Below are 19033 nucleotides of genomic sequence, written 5' to 3'. Positions count from 1 at the left end.
CCTCTAGTTGTGGGGAAGATGGGAAATGTTGGTTATCTAAAAGCAGAATCTTTAATGCAAAGCCGAGCCCTTACTGGTCATGCTATGCCAATTTTACTCAAGACAGAATTTCTTAGAAATTCAGGTTTTATGATCTGTGAGTTTTGACCAAAACTCAAAATGTTCATGGTTATAAAAATGTTTTTTTTCCAGAAACTCAAGCATTATATACGTCCTAAAATTATTCATTAAAAAGCGAACCTACATAAATATAAATTCTGAAGAATGAAGTACGGACTCCATAACGGGTAAATATTTAAGCACTGGCCTAGATTAGGATGAGACAAGTCAAGTGATAAATTATAATGTTATATCAAAATTATAAATTCTATAGATATTGGTATTCAGTGGTGTAACTAGTTGTTACTGGGCCCCATAGAAAATTAAATTTAGGGCCCCAAAATATTTATAAGTTGGCCTATTTTACCAAGATATATTAAAATTGCTAATTAATTAGGGTCTCACTGGGCCCCCTACACTCCTGGGCCCCCCTGCAACCGCAGGGTCTGCTTCCTCTATAGTTATGCCCCTGTTGGTATTCTTAGAGAATTCATAGAGATTTTTTATTTTTAAATAATTTCTTTAAAATAATTGTTTGTTCTTTCCCCTACCCCCCTTTTTTTGTGGACGTGACTCTGTGTTCTCCTTTTTAGTGCCGCTGACCCTATTCTAGGGAAGTTATTTATTTTTTTATTTTACTGATTCTGTCCAAAAAAATTAAAAAAATCCATTGGCATGGCCCAAGCATTTAGTATAATAACAGCCTTGGCCCAGCATTTTGCAGCCCTATGTGGCTCACACGGCACCATCTTATAATTATAAAGTTGTTACAATAAAATTATTGTTTCACAGCCTACATGAAATCCAATTAAATATTGGCAGGAGCTTCACAACAGTTGTGCCGTTATCACTGATTTATACAATTCATTTCATTCCCACCCCAGTGATTCTATGGGGAACATTAATTGTAGCCTTTAGGGTAGGGCCCCAGTCAAATATTTATTGGAAAATATGCAACAAATCAATGACAATGGTAAATGTAAAAACAAGAAACCTTAAAAAATTAAAATTGCAACTTTCTTTGTTCCTTGTCCGATCAGGTGATTGGCAACATGATTATTATGGAGGGTGCATGTATGGTGAGTTAATCACCCTAGGGCAGAGATGGTACGTGCCATTTGGAGAATATGTGCTACTCAGAATAAAGCTTCTAGGAAAGTTCATCATTTTATTATTATTCTTGACATTTTTGGCCTTCTCTCTCTCTATTTTTTTCTGAGGATGTAAACCCTCAAAAAGATTTTTTTTCAATTTAAATGAATTCAAAGTTCAATTAAATATACATTTATAAAAAAAATGTAAAATGTATTTGCATTTGATAACGTTTTTTATTTAATAATAAATATTTTCAATGGATTTGAAAGGTTTCAGAGAAATATAAATCAGAAAATTTCCAGTGGATTTAAAGATATTTGTAAATGCATTTGCCATTGAAAAAAAACGAATGGAAATATAAAAAAAAAACTTTCAAAGGATTTAATGTTATTTGTACGGTAAATGTATTTCAATTGAAAAGAATTCAGTGAAATATTAATCAGAAAAAGTTCAATGGATTTGAAGGTGTTTGTAAAGTTTTTGCAGCTGAAAAAAAATATAATGAAATTATCTTTAAACATTTTCAGTGGATTTAAAGGTGTTTGTAAATGTATTTGCAATAAAAAAATGAATGGAAAAGTAAATTAAAAGGATTTAATGTTATTTGTAAATGTATTTTCAATTGAAAAAAATTCAGTGAAATATTAATCAGACAATGTTCACTGAATTTAACGGTATTTGCAATTGAAAAACATTGAATGAAATACTATGTAAACATTTTCAAGGTATTTGTATGTATATTTACAGTTGAAAATAGCAATTACAAATAAAACCATCGGAAATTTGAAATGAGGAAAGTTGATTTTAATAATATTTTATCTTCTTATCCAAAATTTTATTTTTGGGTTTAGAATCCCTTTAAACTCAATTTTGCCTCTTTCTAAATAAAAAATGTAAGCTGTTATTTAATAAGCAGATCAATTACGGGGCTACTTTTTAAACTTATTTTTAATTTTATTTTAGGCACTTTCCTATTTATGTTCTAGTTTGTTGTTCCATTTGCTGCATTTCAGAATGTATTTGACTGGAGCCAGCCTGTAATCAGAGCATTAGCTCTTTCATATGAAGCAACCAACTTTGATCTAATTAGAGCATCAAAGCATTCATAGGGGTAGACCAACCTGATTAGAACATTAAACCCCCTCTTAGACCCACTTTGTTCATAACAAGGTTACATTGGCCTCTGCATTAGAACATTCACTGAGTTATGGCAGCTGGGTACCTGCGTGAAATGCGTTTCTTTTATATGCATCATCAGGGATGATGATGCAGATCATGGATCCTTTTAAATGGTTCCTACCCCCTGGTACAGGGTAAATATTGAAATTTAACCTACAGACATCACAGTCATCAGTAATGTTCCCATAGAGTAAGTACTAGGAGACACTACCCTTGAAATTATTTATAAGATAAATAAAATTAGAAAGGAATGAAGGGCTTGTACTGAATAGAGAAGGTTTGATTACAGTAGGCTGGTATTCAAATGACACCATGGCAGAGGAACTAGATAATCTACAGCTTCATCTGACACATGGCAACGTATTCAGCTATCATCCACTCCAATACAAAATGGACAATTCTCCACTTCTACACTTATGAGTGAATCATGGTCTCCCATTGGCACTGAAGTTTGTTTCAACATATCGACCTCTATACAGACCCCACCTTACAATTCCATAGAGAGCTCACCACTCACAGTGATACCGAGAATGTAAAGAGGCAGGTCTGTTTCAATATTGAAGGGGGAACTGCTATGGGGTCCAGTATGGTCCCATTGATTTCTCATTTGCCCAAATGCACTTATAGGTCCCTCACCACCTTATGTGGGCCAGATATGGAGAAGGTGGGGCTATGAAGGATGTAAATTGCACCCCCCTATTGGGGTAATTCTGACAAATGACTTTTCATGAGTATAACAAGAGTACATGTATATCTATAGCAAGGCTCTCTGTATAGAATAACTGAAGTCTTGTTTGCTCATTTCATAAAAAAAGGTATACAACCTCTCTATAGATCTTCCAGCCTTCGAAAAGAGCCAACAACTGTTTTGAGATCCTGATACTGTAGTGCTACTACTTTGTGCTATTGTAGTGGTCTGAACATGATTCTATCAAAGACATTCTTCCAACATGTTTCTGTTTTCTTGAATCCCACAGATTGTGTTTGTAATGCCCACAAATGGGGAAGAGGATGTGCCCCCTTGAAACAGCTCATACCATTCTAGGTTTCTGCATTTATGAAAATACACAATGACAGTTTTTCTTTGTGTAAATATGGACAGAGATGCTAGAGCTGAGTGACAGCATCATCCCAAATGAAAATCATGTACAAATAGGCAAAATGTGATTTAGGCTGTACCCTTACAGAAAATGTTTTTAGCTGAGGGACCAGGCATGTAAGGCATCTTAACCACAGATAACTCTACTAATATGGGGTCAAATAATAATATAATAAACATGGAATTGTAGATTAATAATGAAACATATGTATGGGTTCTATTTATGTGACTTCAATGAGCAGGTTTATTACTGTGCAGCAACTGGACAAAATGATTGTAAAAAATAACGATTTTGCATTCCAAACCCAAACATGGTCACCAGTGCTTTATCTTAGGTCTCTCCTTGAAATTGCCCATTGCTAGTGTTAGCTAGTTTTTAAGCCTTCTTCTTAAACCCTGTATATAAGGACAAATAATATTGAGCTCATATTTAATTAATATATATATTATTTATTTCTATTACAGGATGCCACCCCATTCTAATATCTGTAGAGATTGTTTTTTTCATCAGTGAGGAAATGATTGGTCTACTTGGGCTTCCACTGTAATTGTTTTGAAGGAACAAAATCAGTTGACTGAAAGGGAAGAAATGTGGTTGGTTGATGCCATGGCATCAGTCTCATGGCCAGCATCAAAAACCCTACCTTTCCCAAAGGATCCATGGAAAGTTTAAATATTTTTGGACCTCTGTGGCATACTAGGCCATACTATCCCAAAATCCAATTGGTATTTGGACACCTCAACCACTTTCTCATATCTCAGACTTTAGGATTATTGTGGTTGGATCAGGTCAACATGTTATGAATGATATACCTAGAACCTATGGATATTAGTGAGTAAGGGCAGACTGATGCACAAAAATGAGTTTAATGTATTATGATAACTGGAACAATTCAAATATCAAACATTCCAAAAAAAAGAAGAAGAAAGGAAAAGAAACACGTTGTACAGCCAACGTTATGCCAAGGGGTATCTCAAGCTATCCCAATACATTATCTCTGCAGGCAGAACAAAATAGATTATGATAGCATGATCTCCTTTTGGGATAATGTTGGCTGCATCTATAAATGTTTGGATCATGCACCACAGAGTATACACATGGAGAATGCTCTCTGGGGTGGTGTCTTTAGTTGGTGGGTCTCCAAGATCCTTGAGGGACACCAGAGATCATTGATTTTTTTGAGAAATATATTGATTCTTGCTTCAGGAGATAAAGAAAAAGAAAGCAGAAGAGTTGTCTTTAGAGGTATAGCACAAATTTAGTTCTTGAGATTATTTATAATATACATAAATAACTACTTTAATGGAGGGCTATTACCTAATCACACATCATAGACCATAGAAAAGCAAGTCAAATGAGGTTGAAATCCTGCTGATACAGTTGTTTCCTTCGAGAGAAGGTTCAGTTGTGTCAGGTCTTAAGTCCTGGGACCTTCCAACCCAATGGTAACTCAATTTTGATTGACTCAAACTCAGAACATAACAGCCATGCACATCTCCTCTTTGTATTCCTAATACTATACTACAGTTAGAGGAACAATATTAAGAATAGGTGAAGGTCTATGCAGTAATTATTGTATAATAAACACCACAATAAGACATAATACCTTATCCACTCTACTGTATATACTTGTATCTTATACCCTCAATTAGTGGTTTCCACATACTCAAACTATGCATCAAGGAGATTCATACAAGGCCATAGGTAGATTGATACTGTAGGTATCTCAATCTGAGTTTTGGTGTGATGCATCAGTGTTCCTGTAGGGATATCCTAAAACCATGGCATGCTGAGGTTAACTTTAGAAACCCTCAGTAGTGCTCATACCAAACTGGCCAACTAGGATTCTTGTAGAAGGCCATCATCTGGTTTGATTTAAAATGGAAAATCTCGGACAGTCAGATTCATTAAGCCAACTCATAGGTAAGAAATTATGGTTTGCCCAATGAGGACTTTGATTGGAGTGATTTAATGGAAATCATGTGACTAAGTTTCTTATGGCTATTTTTGTGATTGGTCACTTAGTGCCTATTACAGTGTTTGCCACTGTTTCATGCAAAAATGGTTGCAGCATGAACAAAACCCTGTTGGTTGTGATATGTGTTAGTCCCTACAGCAAGCTTTGCACACACTCACGCGCACACCAAAGCAGACAAAAAAAGCAATCCCTGTAAAAGTTTGAGCCCAGAAACCTTTTGATCCCTTTGCCCCTCGCTTTACCCTGGGTGTGCTGGTGTTATTTTTTGTTTATGATACATAGCAAATTGCCTTTCTTTCTCTAAAATACATAGATCAAGCATGTTAAGTGGTGTGAATCCCATTATGACATCATAAGACCTCATACAAGCTAAAGGCCATGTGCTGTAAATGTGCTGGGGAGGGGCAAAAGGTTTGAAGTAGAAAATAACCTCTAGACGCAGGAGCAAAAGTAAGTGTCACACGGTGGAAAGCTAACTGGAAGGACGTTAGTTACAGATGTGATACCCAACGTTATCTGAACTCAGACTGGTTTTCAGTCAATAAAAGACCCAATTTCAACAAAAAATTTTAGAATCTGTAAGGGGGAAAAAATGTGCTATGGTTGCTAGGACGTCCTCCAGTTTCGACAATTACTTTACCCATTGAAGAGGAAATGCCCCCAATGTACCATAGCTAGCAAATGGGTGGTCTACTGACCCTTCTCCTACACCACGGGGCAAAGGGACACCAGAAACCAGGGTTAGCATTGAGTCCATTAGGAACGAGCGAGAGAGAGTCTTGGAACGACAACGTTAAGACTATTATGAGAATCAAGAGGAAGAAAAAAAAATAGACAAGGGAAAAAACAAAACAGATTTTTTTACAGCTTTTCAATGTTCTCAGCATTTTTGTGTTTCTTCAAACAGAATTCAGTCCTTTCTTCTCGTGCCTTGAGCCGATTCCTCGTTGAATGAAACAATTTCTTCAAATATTGTTATTTTTTTATTTTCCCCATTTTGTGACACTTTATTGAAGGAAACAGTTTGGTCTCTCTCTCTCTCCTTCTCTCTCCCATATTACTTTTTTTGTGTTTTCTTTTTATTTTCTTGTATATATTTATTATATTAACATGTGCAGAATAGGCAGAAGAGGAGGTTTGCCATTAGCCAAAGAGATGCAGCCAAGCTTGTAGCATTGTCTATCGGCGTCCCGGGTCCTACTGAGACAAAAAGCATTGGATAAGAGAAAATTTACAGGCTAAAGAATCATAAGCCAACATATTATACGGTTTTACCATAACCTTTGCTAAAATGATCTCAAGAGCCATGAATTACCTGTAAAATGTTCCTTAGTGATGTCATTTGTGTCTCTTAACCTTACTCCCTAAAGAAAACTCCTCTGTTACTTCTAATATCCTTATCATTTACAGTAGGGGGTACATTATCCCTTATAATACATGAGTGCTACTCAGAGTTCCCTGTATAACTCAGCCTGCAGCCTTGTGTCTTTATATGATCACAGAACAACCCCTCAGTGACTTGTTACGTACAGAACAGAATAAACAGTATGCTGATGCAAAGTAATGATTTTCATTTTTGGTATTACTGGTCCTCCTAAATGTCAAGAGTCCAGTCATTTCTTTAGGAACTCAGCACATTAGTAGAAGAATCCAGGGGATCATAGTTGTAGTCCAAAAGGATGGTGAGAGCTGTGGGCTGGGATGGAAATAAGAGAAGCTTTACCTTCTCTGGGAGGAGGCTGCTCTGTATATTCTATAGCAGTGATCCCCAACCAGTAGCTCGTGAGCAACATATTGCTCTTCAACCCCTTGGATGTTGCTCTCAGTGGCCTTAGAGTAGGTGCTTATTTTTAAATTCCTGACTTGGAGGCAAATTCTGGTTGCATAAAATCAAAGTGTAATGCCAAAAATAGCCTCAATGTAGGTTGACAATCCACATAGGGGCTGCAAAATGGCCAATCACAGCACTTATTTGGCACCCCAATAACATTTTTCATGTTAGAGTTGCTCCCCAACTCCTTTTACTTCTGAATGTTGCTCATGGGTTCAAAAGGTTGGGGATCCCTGTTCTATAGGGTGGGGAGCGCAGACCCTGCAGCAGCAGATGATCAGGTACAGTGGTGTAACTAGAGTGCGCCGAGCTCCCCTGCAAAAAATTCTTTAGACGGGGCCCATCGCCCTCCAATCCCCTTCCTCCCGCACACTTCCAACCTCCGCCCACTCTACGCCAAACTCCTCCCACTCTCTGTCCCGTGCTGACTTGCACTCTGCTTCCCCGCCGCAGGTAAGAGAGCGGCTGGGGGGGGTTCTTGTTAAAGTGGACCTGTCACCCAGACATAAACATCTGTATAATAAAAGTCCTTTTCAAATTAAACATGGAATCCAAATTCTTTTTTTTATTAATGTATTCATAGCTGTTGTAAACTTGTTTAAAAATCTCAGCTGTCAATCAAATATTGCCTGCCCCTCCTCTATGCCTAGGCATAGAGGCGGGGCAGGCAATTACTTTCACTTTCCATTCAACACTTACCAGATGTCACTGCTCTCCCCACGTTCCCCCGTTCTCTTTACCATTTAATTCTGTAACCAGTGCATGGAATCAACATCAGTTCCCTCATTTTGTTGCACAAACAAGATTTTGAGATGATTTTGAGATGATACAAGGCTTGTCTTAATAACAGTGTCCACAAAATGGCTCCTGCCTGTTTGCTATAATTATGAATTCCCAGACTGATGGAAACAAGATTCAAATACTTTATACAGTGTAATTAGTTTATTTTGCTTGACTAATGTGATAAAATAGGATTTGGAATATTTTTTTCAGGTGACGGGTCCCCTTTAAGAATAGAGGAATGCAGACCCCGTAGTCTGGTTTCCCTTTTCCCCAGGCCCCTCTGCGACTGTGGGATCTGCTTCCTCTATAGCAGGGGTCCCCAACCTTTTTTTTACTTATGAGCCACATGTAAAAAAGAGTTGGAGAGCAACACAAACTTGAAAAAGTCCTTGGGGATGTCAAATAACAGCTGTGATTGGCTGTTTGGTAGCCACTATGTAGACTGGCAGCCTACAGGAGGCTCTGTTTGGCAGTACATCTGGTTTTTATACAACCAAAACTTGCCTCTAAGCCTCAAATTCAAAAATAAGCACTTGCTTTGAGGCCACTGAGTGCAACATCTAAGGGGTTCGGCGAGCAACATGTTGTTCATGAGCTACTGGTTGGGGATCACTGCTCTATAGTTACATCACTAATAAGGAAAGAAGAAACTGTTCCTCCCCACACTCTCCCCTACAGTGAAACCTGCTCCATTTTCATTCAGCCTAATCCAGGGAGCAGGCGCCAGCTACAAAGTTACAAAGTGCATCCCCTGTATAGCCGTCTGTTTTTCCCTATTAATAACATTGGGATCAACCATAATTTTTACTGGCCAGGATGGTAAAATACCGGCCAGGTGGCATCCCTATCTACAGCACAACCAGGCCCCAACCCCTGCATAAGGACAGAGAGGTGCCAGGTGTAGGGGGAGAGTGGAGAATGATGGGACAATAAGGAAAACTGTATCAGAGCTCAAGTACAATTCTCCCACATTGGGTGGGTCTGCTGCAATGTGCAAATAATTATCAGCCCAAGGGCGCCCCCTGCCCAGCATGGTTGGTAATAACCCAAACATTGGCACCTGCTTGAGCCCCATTAACAATTCCTTAAATATCCTATAGGCAATAAAAGCACAGGAACTAAAAAGTCAGATGGTGGGTGTTGGTCTTCAGTTATTCTCGGGGCTCTTGACATCCTTATCTGAGTGTGTGTGTGATAGTTCTGTGTCTCCCTCTACTGGACAGGTTATGTAATGCTCAGCACTGTGCTACAGGAGGGTGTTTAAAGGAACAGTAACAGCAACAAATAAAGTGTTTTAAAGGAATGACAATATAATGTACTGTTGTGCTGCACTGTAAAACTGGTGTGTTTGCTTCAGAAACTCTACTATAGTTTATATAAACAAGCTGCTGTGTAGCCATGGGGGCAGCCATTCAAGCACAGGATACACAGTAGATAGATAAGATCTGAATCCCATTGTATAGTACAGAGCTTATCTGTTATCTACACTGTACTGTCACCAGAGACTCAGGCAGAATTATGTTTAACCCTAGAAGTTCTAGTTACACTGCTGCCACACTGGGGGGGGGGGGTTGGCAAGCAATGCAATGGGTTAAACCAGGGAGTAGCGCAGCTGCTTATATGCATGTTAATGTTGTGCTTTAATAAGCAGTGGTGTGCTGCCCTCTGGTGGCCCTTCACTACTATCACACAACACTTTGCTCAGTAATCATTTGGTACCTTGCAGACATAGTAATTCAGGTGGATCGAGTTCAACCAGTGTCGGACTGGCCTACCGGGATACCAGGAAAACTCCCGGTGGGCCCACGTGTCAGGGGGCCCTTGTGCTGCTAAATATTTGGCCTATTTCATGGCCATTTCCTATTTCTTTGAGAGCAAAGAGGCTAAATAGATGGAATAATAGATTATAGTATGTAAAGAATAGCGCCTAGGAGAATAGAGGTTGAGTGAGGATAGAAATAATAATTGTACTGAGAGTGGGCCCCTGGTCTATGGTTCTTTGGTGGGCCCCTAGTCTAAGGTTTTTGGGTGGGCCCCTGATGTCCCAGTCCGACACTGAGTTCAACCTTTACATACAAATGAATCTTAGATTGTAAGTTCTACAGGGCAATGTCTTTCCTCCTGTGTCTCCTAAATTTGTTACCATATAATATATAAATATGATACTTTTTATTGCTGTTTTTAGTACTATTGCAATCAGTGCTGTATATACAAGTAGCACTATATATATATATATATATATAAAATATATATGTATATATATATATAAATAATTAATTAAGTAATTTTCCGCACACCGCTGAACGAAGCAAAATACCCAGGTGCTACCCAAATAAACGATATCAATAGTTTTCCAAGGGAGAATGAGTGTACACTGGGAACATTTAAATAGGTTATTTTAAAACCATAATTTTATTTAAGTTAATTAAAAACAGGCCGACATTTCGGTCCACTTCTAGGACCTTTTTCAAGATATATATATATATATATATATATATATATATATATATATATATATATTATCATAAATTCTTGGAATTCATTCTAGGGAATCAATTAAAGGGCAACAGAATTCACGACACTTTTAGATTTTAAGTAGTGCAATGCAACTTTGACACACTGTATGTCCCTGTGCATAATAGGATTTAAAGGAAAAGCCTGCCTTTAGTAGGCAGACACGGGGTAAGCACAACAACTTTATTTTAGGGTGTGTGTCTTTAAGATTTATTTGCATCTCTCCTGTATGAAAGTGAAACTACCACTCCAACCTGACACTCACACAAATGCCTGGTTGCTAGGGACAGTGAGCCTAACAACCAGATAGTAGGTTAAATGCCATGTTCAAGAGCTGCAGGATAAAGACATGAAATATTTCAAAGACCCCAAAGGTAGAAAGTGGCCGTGTTAGTGTGCGACTGCCTGAGAGATGTTGTTGTACCTTCACCGCAGGAAAAGCGTCTCATACTGTACCTTTAAACTTGTAATGCACGTTACTGCCTCTCTCTAGAAAGGAAATATTGGTTAAAAGACCATTAATATCTGACAGTAGAAGAGCAGTGGGCTAGTGATGGAGCCGTAGGGGCTGCTGTGCTTCTATGTTAGCTGAGAAATGGGATGTTACATGAGTCAGGGTGACAGTCGGAACTACAGGTTCATCCATGGGAAAAACAAACACAAAGTTCTGTTTAGCAGCAATAGCAAAGGATTGGGGGTGCGCAGAAGCAAATCCCCTACTTCCTATCCTGCTCACTTTACCTCTCTGCCTTCACTTACAATGCAATTCAATTGCTTCCTGTCTGAACCACTTTACTTCCTCTGTAGCTCCTTTGTTTATTGTGTAAAACAAGTATTTCCTTTTATTCTTTGTTTACTTCTGCTCTACCTTCCTCCTTATGATGCAAGTCAACTGCTTTCTGCCTGCTCCAGTTTACATTCTCTTTCTATTTACCTTATAATGGCAAGTCAATTCCTTCCTTCCTGACCCAGTTTATTCCTCTTCCTTATAATGAAAATTATTTGCTTTGACCCAGCTTATTTCCTCTTTCTATCTTCCTTATAATGAAAATCAATTCGTTCCTCTTTGACCCAGTTTACTTTCTCTTTCTACCTTCCTTATAATGAAAATCATTTGCTTCCCCTTTGACCCAGCTTACTTTCTCTTTCTATCTTCATTATAATCCAAATCAATTCCTTCCTGCTTGATCCAGCTTACTTCCTCTTCATTTTCCTGTATTATGTAAATCACGTATATTCTGTTTTTGTACTTCCACTCTACATTCCTTATGACGCAAGTTACTTGCTTCCAGTTTAAATCAGTTTTCTTCCTCTTCGTGGTTCACCATCTTTTATGATGAAAATCAAATGAATACTGTTGGAACCAGTTTACGTCATTCACTCCTCTCTCTCCTCTACTCTACTTATTATGCAGCAATAACTTAAGATTCCAATTACTTGGAAGCAAATCCACCAAGTTAATGGCTTTCTCCTTGATTCAGTTTACAACCTTTCCACTTTCCTTTATGATACAAATCAACTGCATACTGATTTACTTTACTTCCTCTCTGCCTTCCTTATAATAAAAGTAATTTGCATCCTTCCTGACCCAGTTTACTTCCTCCACTGCTCCTTCCTCCAAATCAGTTGCTTCCAGTCTGAGTCAGTTTGTTTCCTCACCATTTGGAGACACTGGTTATTCAGATCTTTACATCCATGGGGGAAAGGGTAAAATATGCAAATAAGATTGGGGCTGGGGATTTGTGCATAATTAGCTGTCACTGTATCATGGTTTTGTCATTTGGTAAACTAGCAAAAGTCCTTTGTCTGCTAATTACATTTTCTTTGCTTACTCAGGTGTTTTTGCAGTTACGGAGCTAATTAGCTAGGAGACCAGTCGATGAACAGGATACCCAATAAACGAGAGGAAAAAGTCGCACTGGGGTGAAACGAACCCAGGGGGCCAATCCGTGTATATATGTATATATATATATATATATATATATCTATATATATATATATATCTATATCTATATATATATCTATCTATATATATATATATATATATATATATATATATATATATATATATATATATATATATATATATAGATAGATAGATAGATAGATAGATATATATATTACGAGGGTCAGAACATTTCAAAAACATTTTAATATATTTGCAAAAGTCTCGTTTCTGATTCAGATTCCTTTATTATTGTGGCACAACGATGGGATTTAGCACAGAGTTTGAAACCAAAGCACAGGAGATGTTTACATAAAGAATTGTTACTACACAGAGAGCCAGCAGCACCAGTCTCCATTCGATCAACTGCAGTGTGAGGAGGTGATAATAGGAACGTGTGAGTGGAACACCAGGACGCTGATAAGATCAAGCCAGCAGCGCCAGTCTCCATACGTTCGGCTGCAGCCCTCAGTGTGAGGACGCGATAACAGGAGCGTGTGGGTGAGGGGAACACGAGGACTCTGACAAGACTAAAGACAAGCTTCGCTGTAAACGTTGGAGGGACGGGACCGTTATCTACTTTAAAGCCATTCTAACTACATGCAAGCTTAACACCGGCGATCCTGTAAGTATAAATCTAGCAGGGACCCGGTGTTTTAGTATATGGAAGCGCACATTGGCCTCTGTCTTTCTCTATTTTTTATTTGAGGTGGAGCACGAAGGGGATACTGTGTGTCAAACAGGAGAATTAATCACCACGTACCTGTCTTCCATCTGCCTGTATTTAAAGATCTTTACGGAACTGTTTTTCAAAAAAGAAATCGATCTGTTGTGAGGAAAAGCACTTTGTTGGTGGGAGTTTATTTAATATAGGAAGCGCATACTGTTTTTATTTTTAATTTACCTTTTGGGGCAGAATCCCCATTTTTGTTTTGCGAATCCACTGGTTGCATCTGCGCAAAGTTAAATTTAATTTTTATTGCACAACGATGGGAAACTGCATTGTTACAACATCATCCTCACATGAGCGTCTGCTGGTGATCGCCATCTAGTGGTACATGATGGGTACTGATACGCTAAAACACACACACATTAGAGTCCCAAATTAAACAATAAATAAACTACAAATCGCTCAATTCACTGGAAATGAAAACATAAAAAATAACTGATACAAATGATCCTAAAATTATTCAATGGAAGCTTAAACCTCATGTGTAGTAGCACTTACAAAATTCCAAATATCTGTATTTTAATTTTTTTTAGACTTATATCCCAGAGTCTAATCTCTATAACCTCTACCAGTATAGCCAGAGTTATCCTAAAGTGAAATCCCAGTCTATCCCTAGCAGTTATATCTGCAATTCATATCCCAGTCTACAGTATCCCCGGCAGTTACTGTATATCCGCAGTTCATATCCCATTCTATCCCCAGCAGTTACTATATATCCGCAGTTTATATCCCATTCTTTCTCCAGCAATTACTGTATATCCGCAGTTAATATCCCAGGCTGTCCCTGGCAGTTCATACACCAGTCTGTCCCTGGCAGTTACTGTATATCCGCAGTTCACATTCCAGTCTGTTCCAGGCAGTTACTGTATATCCGCAGTTCATATCCCGGTCTGTCCCTGGCAGTTTTTGTTTATCTGCAGTTCATATCCCAGTCTGTCCCTGGCAGTTACTGTATATCCGCAGTTCTTATCCGAGTCTTTGCCTGGCAGTTACTGTATATCTGCAGTTCATGCCCCAGTCTGTCCCCGGCAGTTACTGTATATCCTCAGTTCATGCCCCAGTCTGTCCCTGGCAGTTACTGTATATCCGCAGTTCATATCCGAGTCTATCCCTGGCAGTTACTGTATATCTGCAGTTCACACCCCAGTCTGTCCCCGCCAGTTACTGTATATCCGCAGTTCATGCCCCAGTCTGTCCCTGGCAGTTACTGTATATCCTCAGTTCATATCCAAGTCTATCCCTGGCAGTTACTGTATATCTGCAGTTCACACCCCAGTCTGTCCCCGCCAGTTACTGTATATCCGCAGTTCATGCCCCAGTCTGTCCCTGGCAGTTACTGTATATCCTCAGTTCATATCCAAGTCTATCCCTGGCAGTTACTGTATATCTGCAGTTCACACCCCAGTCTGTCCCCGGCAGTTACTTTATATCCTCAGTTCGGATCCCAGTCTGTCCCCAGCAGTTACTGTTACAAATTTTTTTTATGCGCAACAATTTTTGACGCGAGTGACAATTTTTATACGAGCGACTATTTTGTCCAAATGCATAAAGTCAATGGGTGTCTGAATAATTTTGACACATTCTTTTTTTGACGCGTGACATTTTTTAACGCAGTTTTGCGAAAACATTTGCGTCAGGCGAAAAGTGAAAATTAATCGCAAATCCATGCCTGCCTAATTTATTTGCCCATCACTATTCAATACCCGGAGCTGGACTTATTTTCTACTGTTGAGAGAGTAGGACTATTTCCTTGCACCCTTCACAACAAGGTTTGATGCTTTTAAAATTTTAAGTTAATCTTTCTGTACCCAGAATGCTGAAAAACAGGTAGTGAGAAGGTCTTAGACGTGAGATGCAGCGATGTCAGTCAGACAATGTGAGGCTAAGGGCAACATAAACAGAGTTCTTTTCCACATGATTATAGGAAATCACTACTGGTTAAAAGGGAAGAGAATTTGCTTTATTTTACCCAAGGCTCCACCTAAACTTCTCGTCTTCCCATTAGGTGACTGCATTGGAGAAGGAAGTGAGGCCGAGGCCCGGACTGGCAATCTGTGGGTTGTGGCAAACAGCAGAAGGGCAGGTGTAAGTTGCCATAAATCCAATTAAGCAATTCAGACGGCACTCCGGTTAAATATAAGGAGGCTTATTGCAACATATAGGGTAACAACATCGCCTTACGCGTTTCGGGAAAACATTAGGCATACAGCGAAACATCACTTCCTTAAATAGTAGATCTCATAGTGACCTCTAGTGGGCTAAGTGTAGAACAATTGCACAAAATTATACAATTACTAAGACATTTATAATATCTAAATTTTGGATATTGCCATAGACACTCACTATTTATTGGGCTGGTGGGGGTATTTGGGCCTCTGTGTACTTGGAATGCCAGGGCCTATTTTGAATCCAGTCCAGTCCTGGTGAGGACATTTCTAACTTTCCATAACATCAATTTCATTCCTAATGGTTCAGTGAGGGCCACAGGCACTTTACAAGTAGCTCTCCAGCTAACTCAACAGTGGGGTCCCAAGTTTGATTCCAGCCAGGGGTCTTCCACGTCTGAGTGGGATTCCGCCCACAATTCATAAACATATAGGGAGATTCATTGGCTTCTTCATTGCACCCACAAGACTGAGGTCCCACTCAGGTAGGCTCTGCCCCAACTTACTTCTTTACGTGTACTTACACCTGTGCTGGTTGAGGGTAGCACATGGGGCATTATATTGAGCTCATATACAGTGTGGTTACTTTTCAGGCAACTTTACAGCTGTAGCAAAATGTCCCATAAGCCTACAAATCCCAGCATTCCCTGTTAGTCCTACAGGTTATGGCTCTACTGCTACTCTGTAGTGCAACTATTTGACTTTCATTTGGTTCATTTAATGGTCTTTTTGTGGCACGTTATTCCAGATTTGAGATTGCGGCCCCTTGCATTTCTTTGTTAGATTTACTGTGTTAGTACTTCCACACCTGTATAGCTGCTACTTAGAGGGGTGCAAATCTTATTGCCTATTTATACATGTTTAGGTTCAATAACGTCCACCAGAGGGTGCTCTTTGCATTCATTTAAATTTTTTTATAGTATTTGAGATATTTGAGTTCTTTTTAGATTTTTATGTATAAATAACAATACATTTGTAGCATTACAGAGCATTTGTTTTTTAGATGGGGCAGTGACCCACATTTGAAAGCTGGAAAAGAGTCAGAAGAAGAAGGCATATAATTACAAAACTATAAAAAATAAATAATGAAGACCAATTGAAATGTTTCTTAGAATTGACCACTCTATTACACAGTCAAAATGAACCAAACCAGAATGCAAATACCCTGGCATTTGGGAACTGACAGTTGTTGAACAAAGACAAAGTTCCATTTAGGCTGTTCCACATGTGTGAGCAGGGCCAACATCATAATCAATAGGGCCACACACTGCTTAGTAAACTCAGCCTTCTCCCTCAGGGGCCCCCAGGTACTAGTTCTCTGCTTGCCTGGGCTCCTGGATGGCACAGCCACAGCTAATGGGGCCACAATGGGAAAATATTTACATACCTCCCAACTGTCCCGTTTTTAGAGGTACAGTCCCTCTTTTGACAGCTCAACACACAGTCCCTCATGTGTACTGGAAAGTCCTGTTTTTCTCTGCACTCAACAGCCAGAAAAAGAAACACCGTTTCTAACTTAATTGGCTTTTGGCAGAGAGCCCAGAACAGCCACAGCAGCAGATAAGACACTTTTGTAACAATTTCGAGATAAGCAAATAAGTACTTTTAACAATGTAAGATAACAGGTCCCTTGGGAGAAGTTAGACTCACAGATTGAAAGGACATTCACCTTCATTAGCAAAACTGTAATAACTGGGAAAAAAAAAACAAAGAAATATGTTCAGACTTTTATAACCTGGCAAATTTTGTAAAACAAACATGGTAATTAGGGGGTGTGGCCACAAAAATGGGCGTGGTAAAAAATTACGCACGCAAACTTTTTTCCCCCTCTTCTTATATCCAAAATGTTGGGAGGTATGAAATAAATGCCTAACTAGACGGCACACACTATTACACTCATAATCCACCCAAACTTCCCCACTGTTCTCTCAACAATCCACTTCTCTTTTGCCGCCATCCAATCAGAACTCAGAAATCATAGGGCCCCATTATGTTTAGTAAGCAGGGCCCTCCCTTTGGGGCCCTAGCTCACCACCTTCCCACCCCCACAAGGGCTCTACTAATTAGATCACAGGTGCAATTGCACAGCAGGGAACAGGGAGGATGCTGGGAACTGTAGTTTCAGATCGGGTGGTATGGCGCAGCTGTCTCAGCATATGGAACACAAACTAATACCATTTTTCATTCATTTTTGCTAATTCAGATTAAAATAATTGCTTTTTCCCCCGAAATAGCTAATACTCTAATTAGCTTAATCCCCAATAATTCTGATCCCCCTGAGCGGGTCACACAGACCAGCCTTTGGCAGGCGGGTTAATGCCACAGAGCTGACGTGCATCGGCGAGTGATAAGTCAGTGGTTCGGCACCGGAACAAATGGAACAAAGCAATACGGCAGGGAAACATGTTCAGCTCTTGTTTAATTTCTCACGGCTATAAATGAGGTTGCCATGACAATGACATTTAATGTGGAGAGAAGTTGAAAATGATCAAGTGCTGTGAAATGTATCAGTGTCTCTGTCTGTGGGGTCAGCGGAGGGGGGTCACAGGTTACTTTGGCTTTTGTAGCAGTTAAAGAAGCTTAAACTCACAGAACAAAACTACTTTGGATTCTAAATGGTGTTGCCGAGTGTATAGCAGAAAATGGTTTGGAACTAGGTGGCATATCCCATGTGTTGGACCTTCTATTGGAGCCCCCAAGATTTCTCTGTGACTGTAGGAGGAAGGTGACGTCACAATAACCAGAGGTGCACTTTCAGCCCTGGGAACCAACAGTTTGAACTCTCTAAAGACAAAACTGTAGTATTTAGCATATCTTAAGTAATTATAACAGTCCACTTATCCAGATGTGTGACAAAAGAAAGAGGGGTATAACCATAGGTGACGTCACAATAGCAAGATATGCACTTTCAGTCTATGGAACCTACTGTTTAGACTGCTAAGAGGTTTTGAAGACAATACTATATGATTTCATTTATCTTAATCTTAAGTAAGCATAGCAGCCCCCAGATGCAACTGTGTGACCAAAAGAAGAGGGGAAGAGGTGACGATGTCACAATAAACAGAGATGCACTTGCAATCCTGGGAAACAACTGTTTAGACTGATGAAAAGTTTTGGAAAAAAAGTTTGGAACTTAACTTATCTAAAGGAACCATTGCATGCCCATATCCGACTGTCTGACCACTGAAAGAGGGGCATAACTGGAGATGACATCACAATAACAAGAGATGCACTTAATCCTGGGAACCAACTGTTTAGACTGTAAAGAGGTTTTGGAAACAAGTTGTAGGACATGGTTGATATAAAGGAACCATAGTTGCCCCACAGATCCGACTGTCTGACCACTGGAAGAGGGGCATAACCAGAGGTGATGTCACAATAACCAGAGGTGAATGCCCTGCAACAACAAACCTGTTTCAGATACAAAACAGCAACACCGGGTTGGAGATTCAGCCTATTCACAGTAACCTTGCACTGGCAACCTTTCCAAACACAACATAAGAATCAGAAGAAACCAATGCCAATTTCTATTATCTTCTGCCCAAATTCTTCTTCTTGATTTCACTGCTCGCGGAGCAGGGACATCAATTAAATCCGATCGCTCGCTAATTAAC

At 39.3% G+C, this 19033-nt stretch overlaps 1 protein-coding gene across 9 annotated transcripts in view; it reads right to left on the bottom strand.

Annotated features, from left to right (window-relative positions):
• Positions 1-4320: 4320 nt before the first annotated feature.
• LOC108709279 (limbic system-associated membrane protein) overlaps positions 4321-19033 on the bottom strand; it is a 1032477-nt gene continuing 1017764 nt past the window's right edge. For 4 of the 9 annotated variants that reach the window (XM_041583499.1, XM_041583497.1, XM_041583498.1 and 1 more), the window contains 2 exons: positions 11036-11068; positions 4321-6648 (listed from right to left, as the gene is read on the bottom strand). In XM_041583499.1, the coding sequence (XP_041439433.1) occupies positions 6557-6648; positions 11036-11068 (125 nt within the window). In that variant the 3' untranslated portion in view covers positions 4321-6556. Of the gene's footprint in view, positions 6652-11035; positions 11069-19033 lie in introns of all 9 variants that reach the window. The other 5 variants (XM_041583500.1, XM_041583504.1, XM_041583506.1 and 2 more) reach the window with 2 other exon arrangements.

Source organism: Xenopus laevis, chromosome 2S, assembly GCF_017654675.1.
Source record: "Xenopus laevis strain J_2021 chromosome 2S, Xenopus_laevis_v10.1, whole genome shotgun sequence".
Classification (NCBI taxonomy): domain Eukaryota; kingdom Metazoa; phylum Chordata; class Amphibia; order Anura; family Pipidae; genus Xenopus; species Xenopus laevis.
The sequence above is the reverse complement of the archived record's forward strand: the minus strand, read 5'-3'. Positions and strand labels throughout refer to the sequence as shown.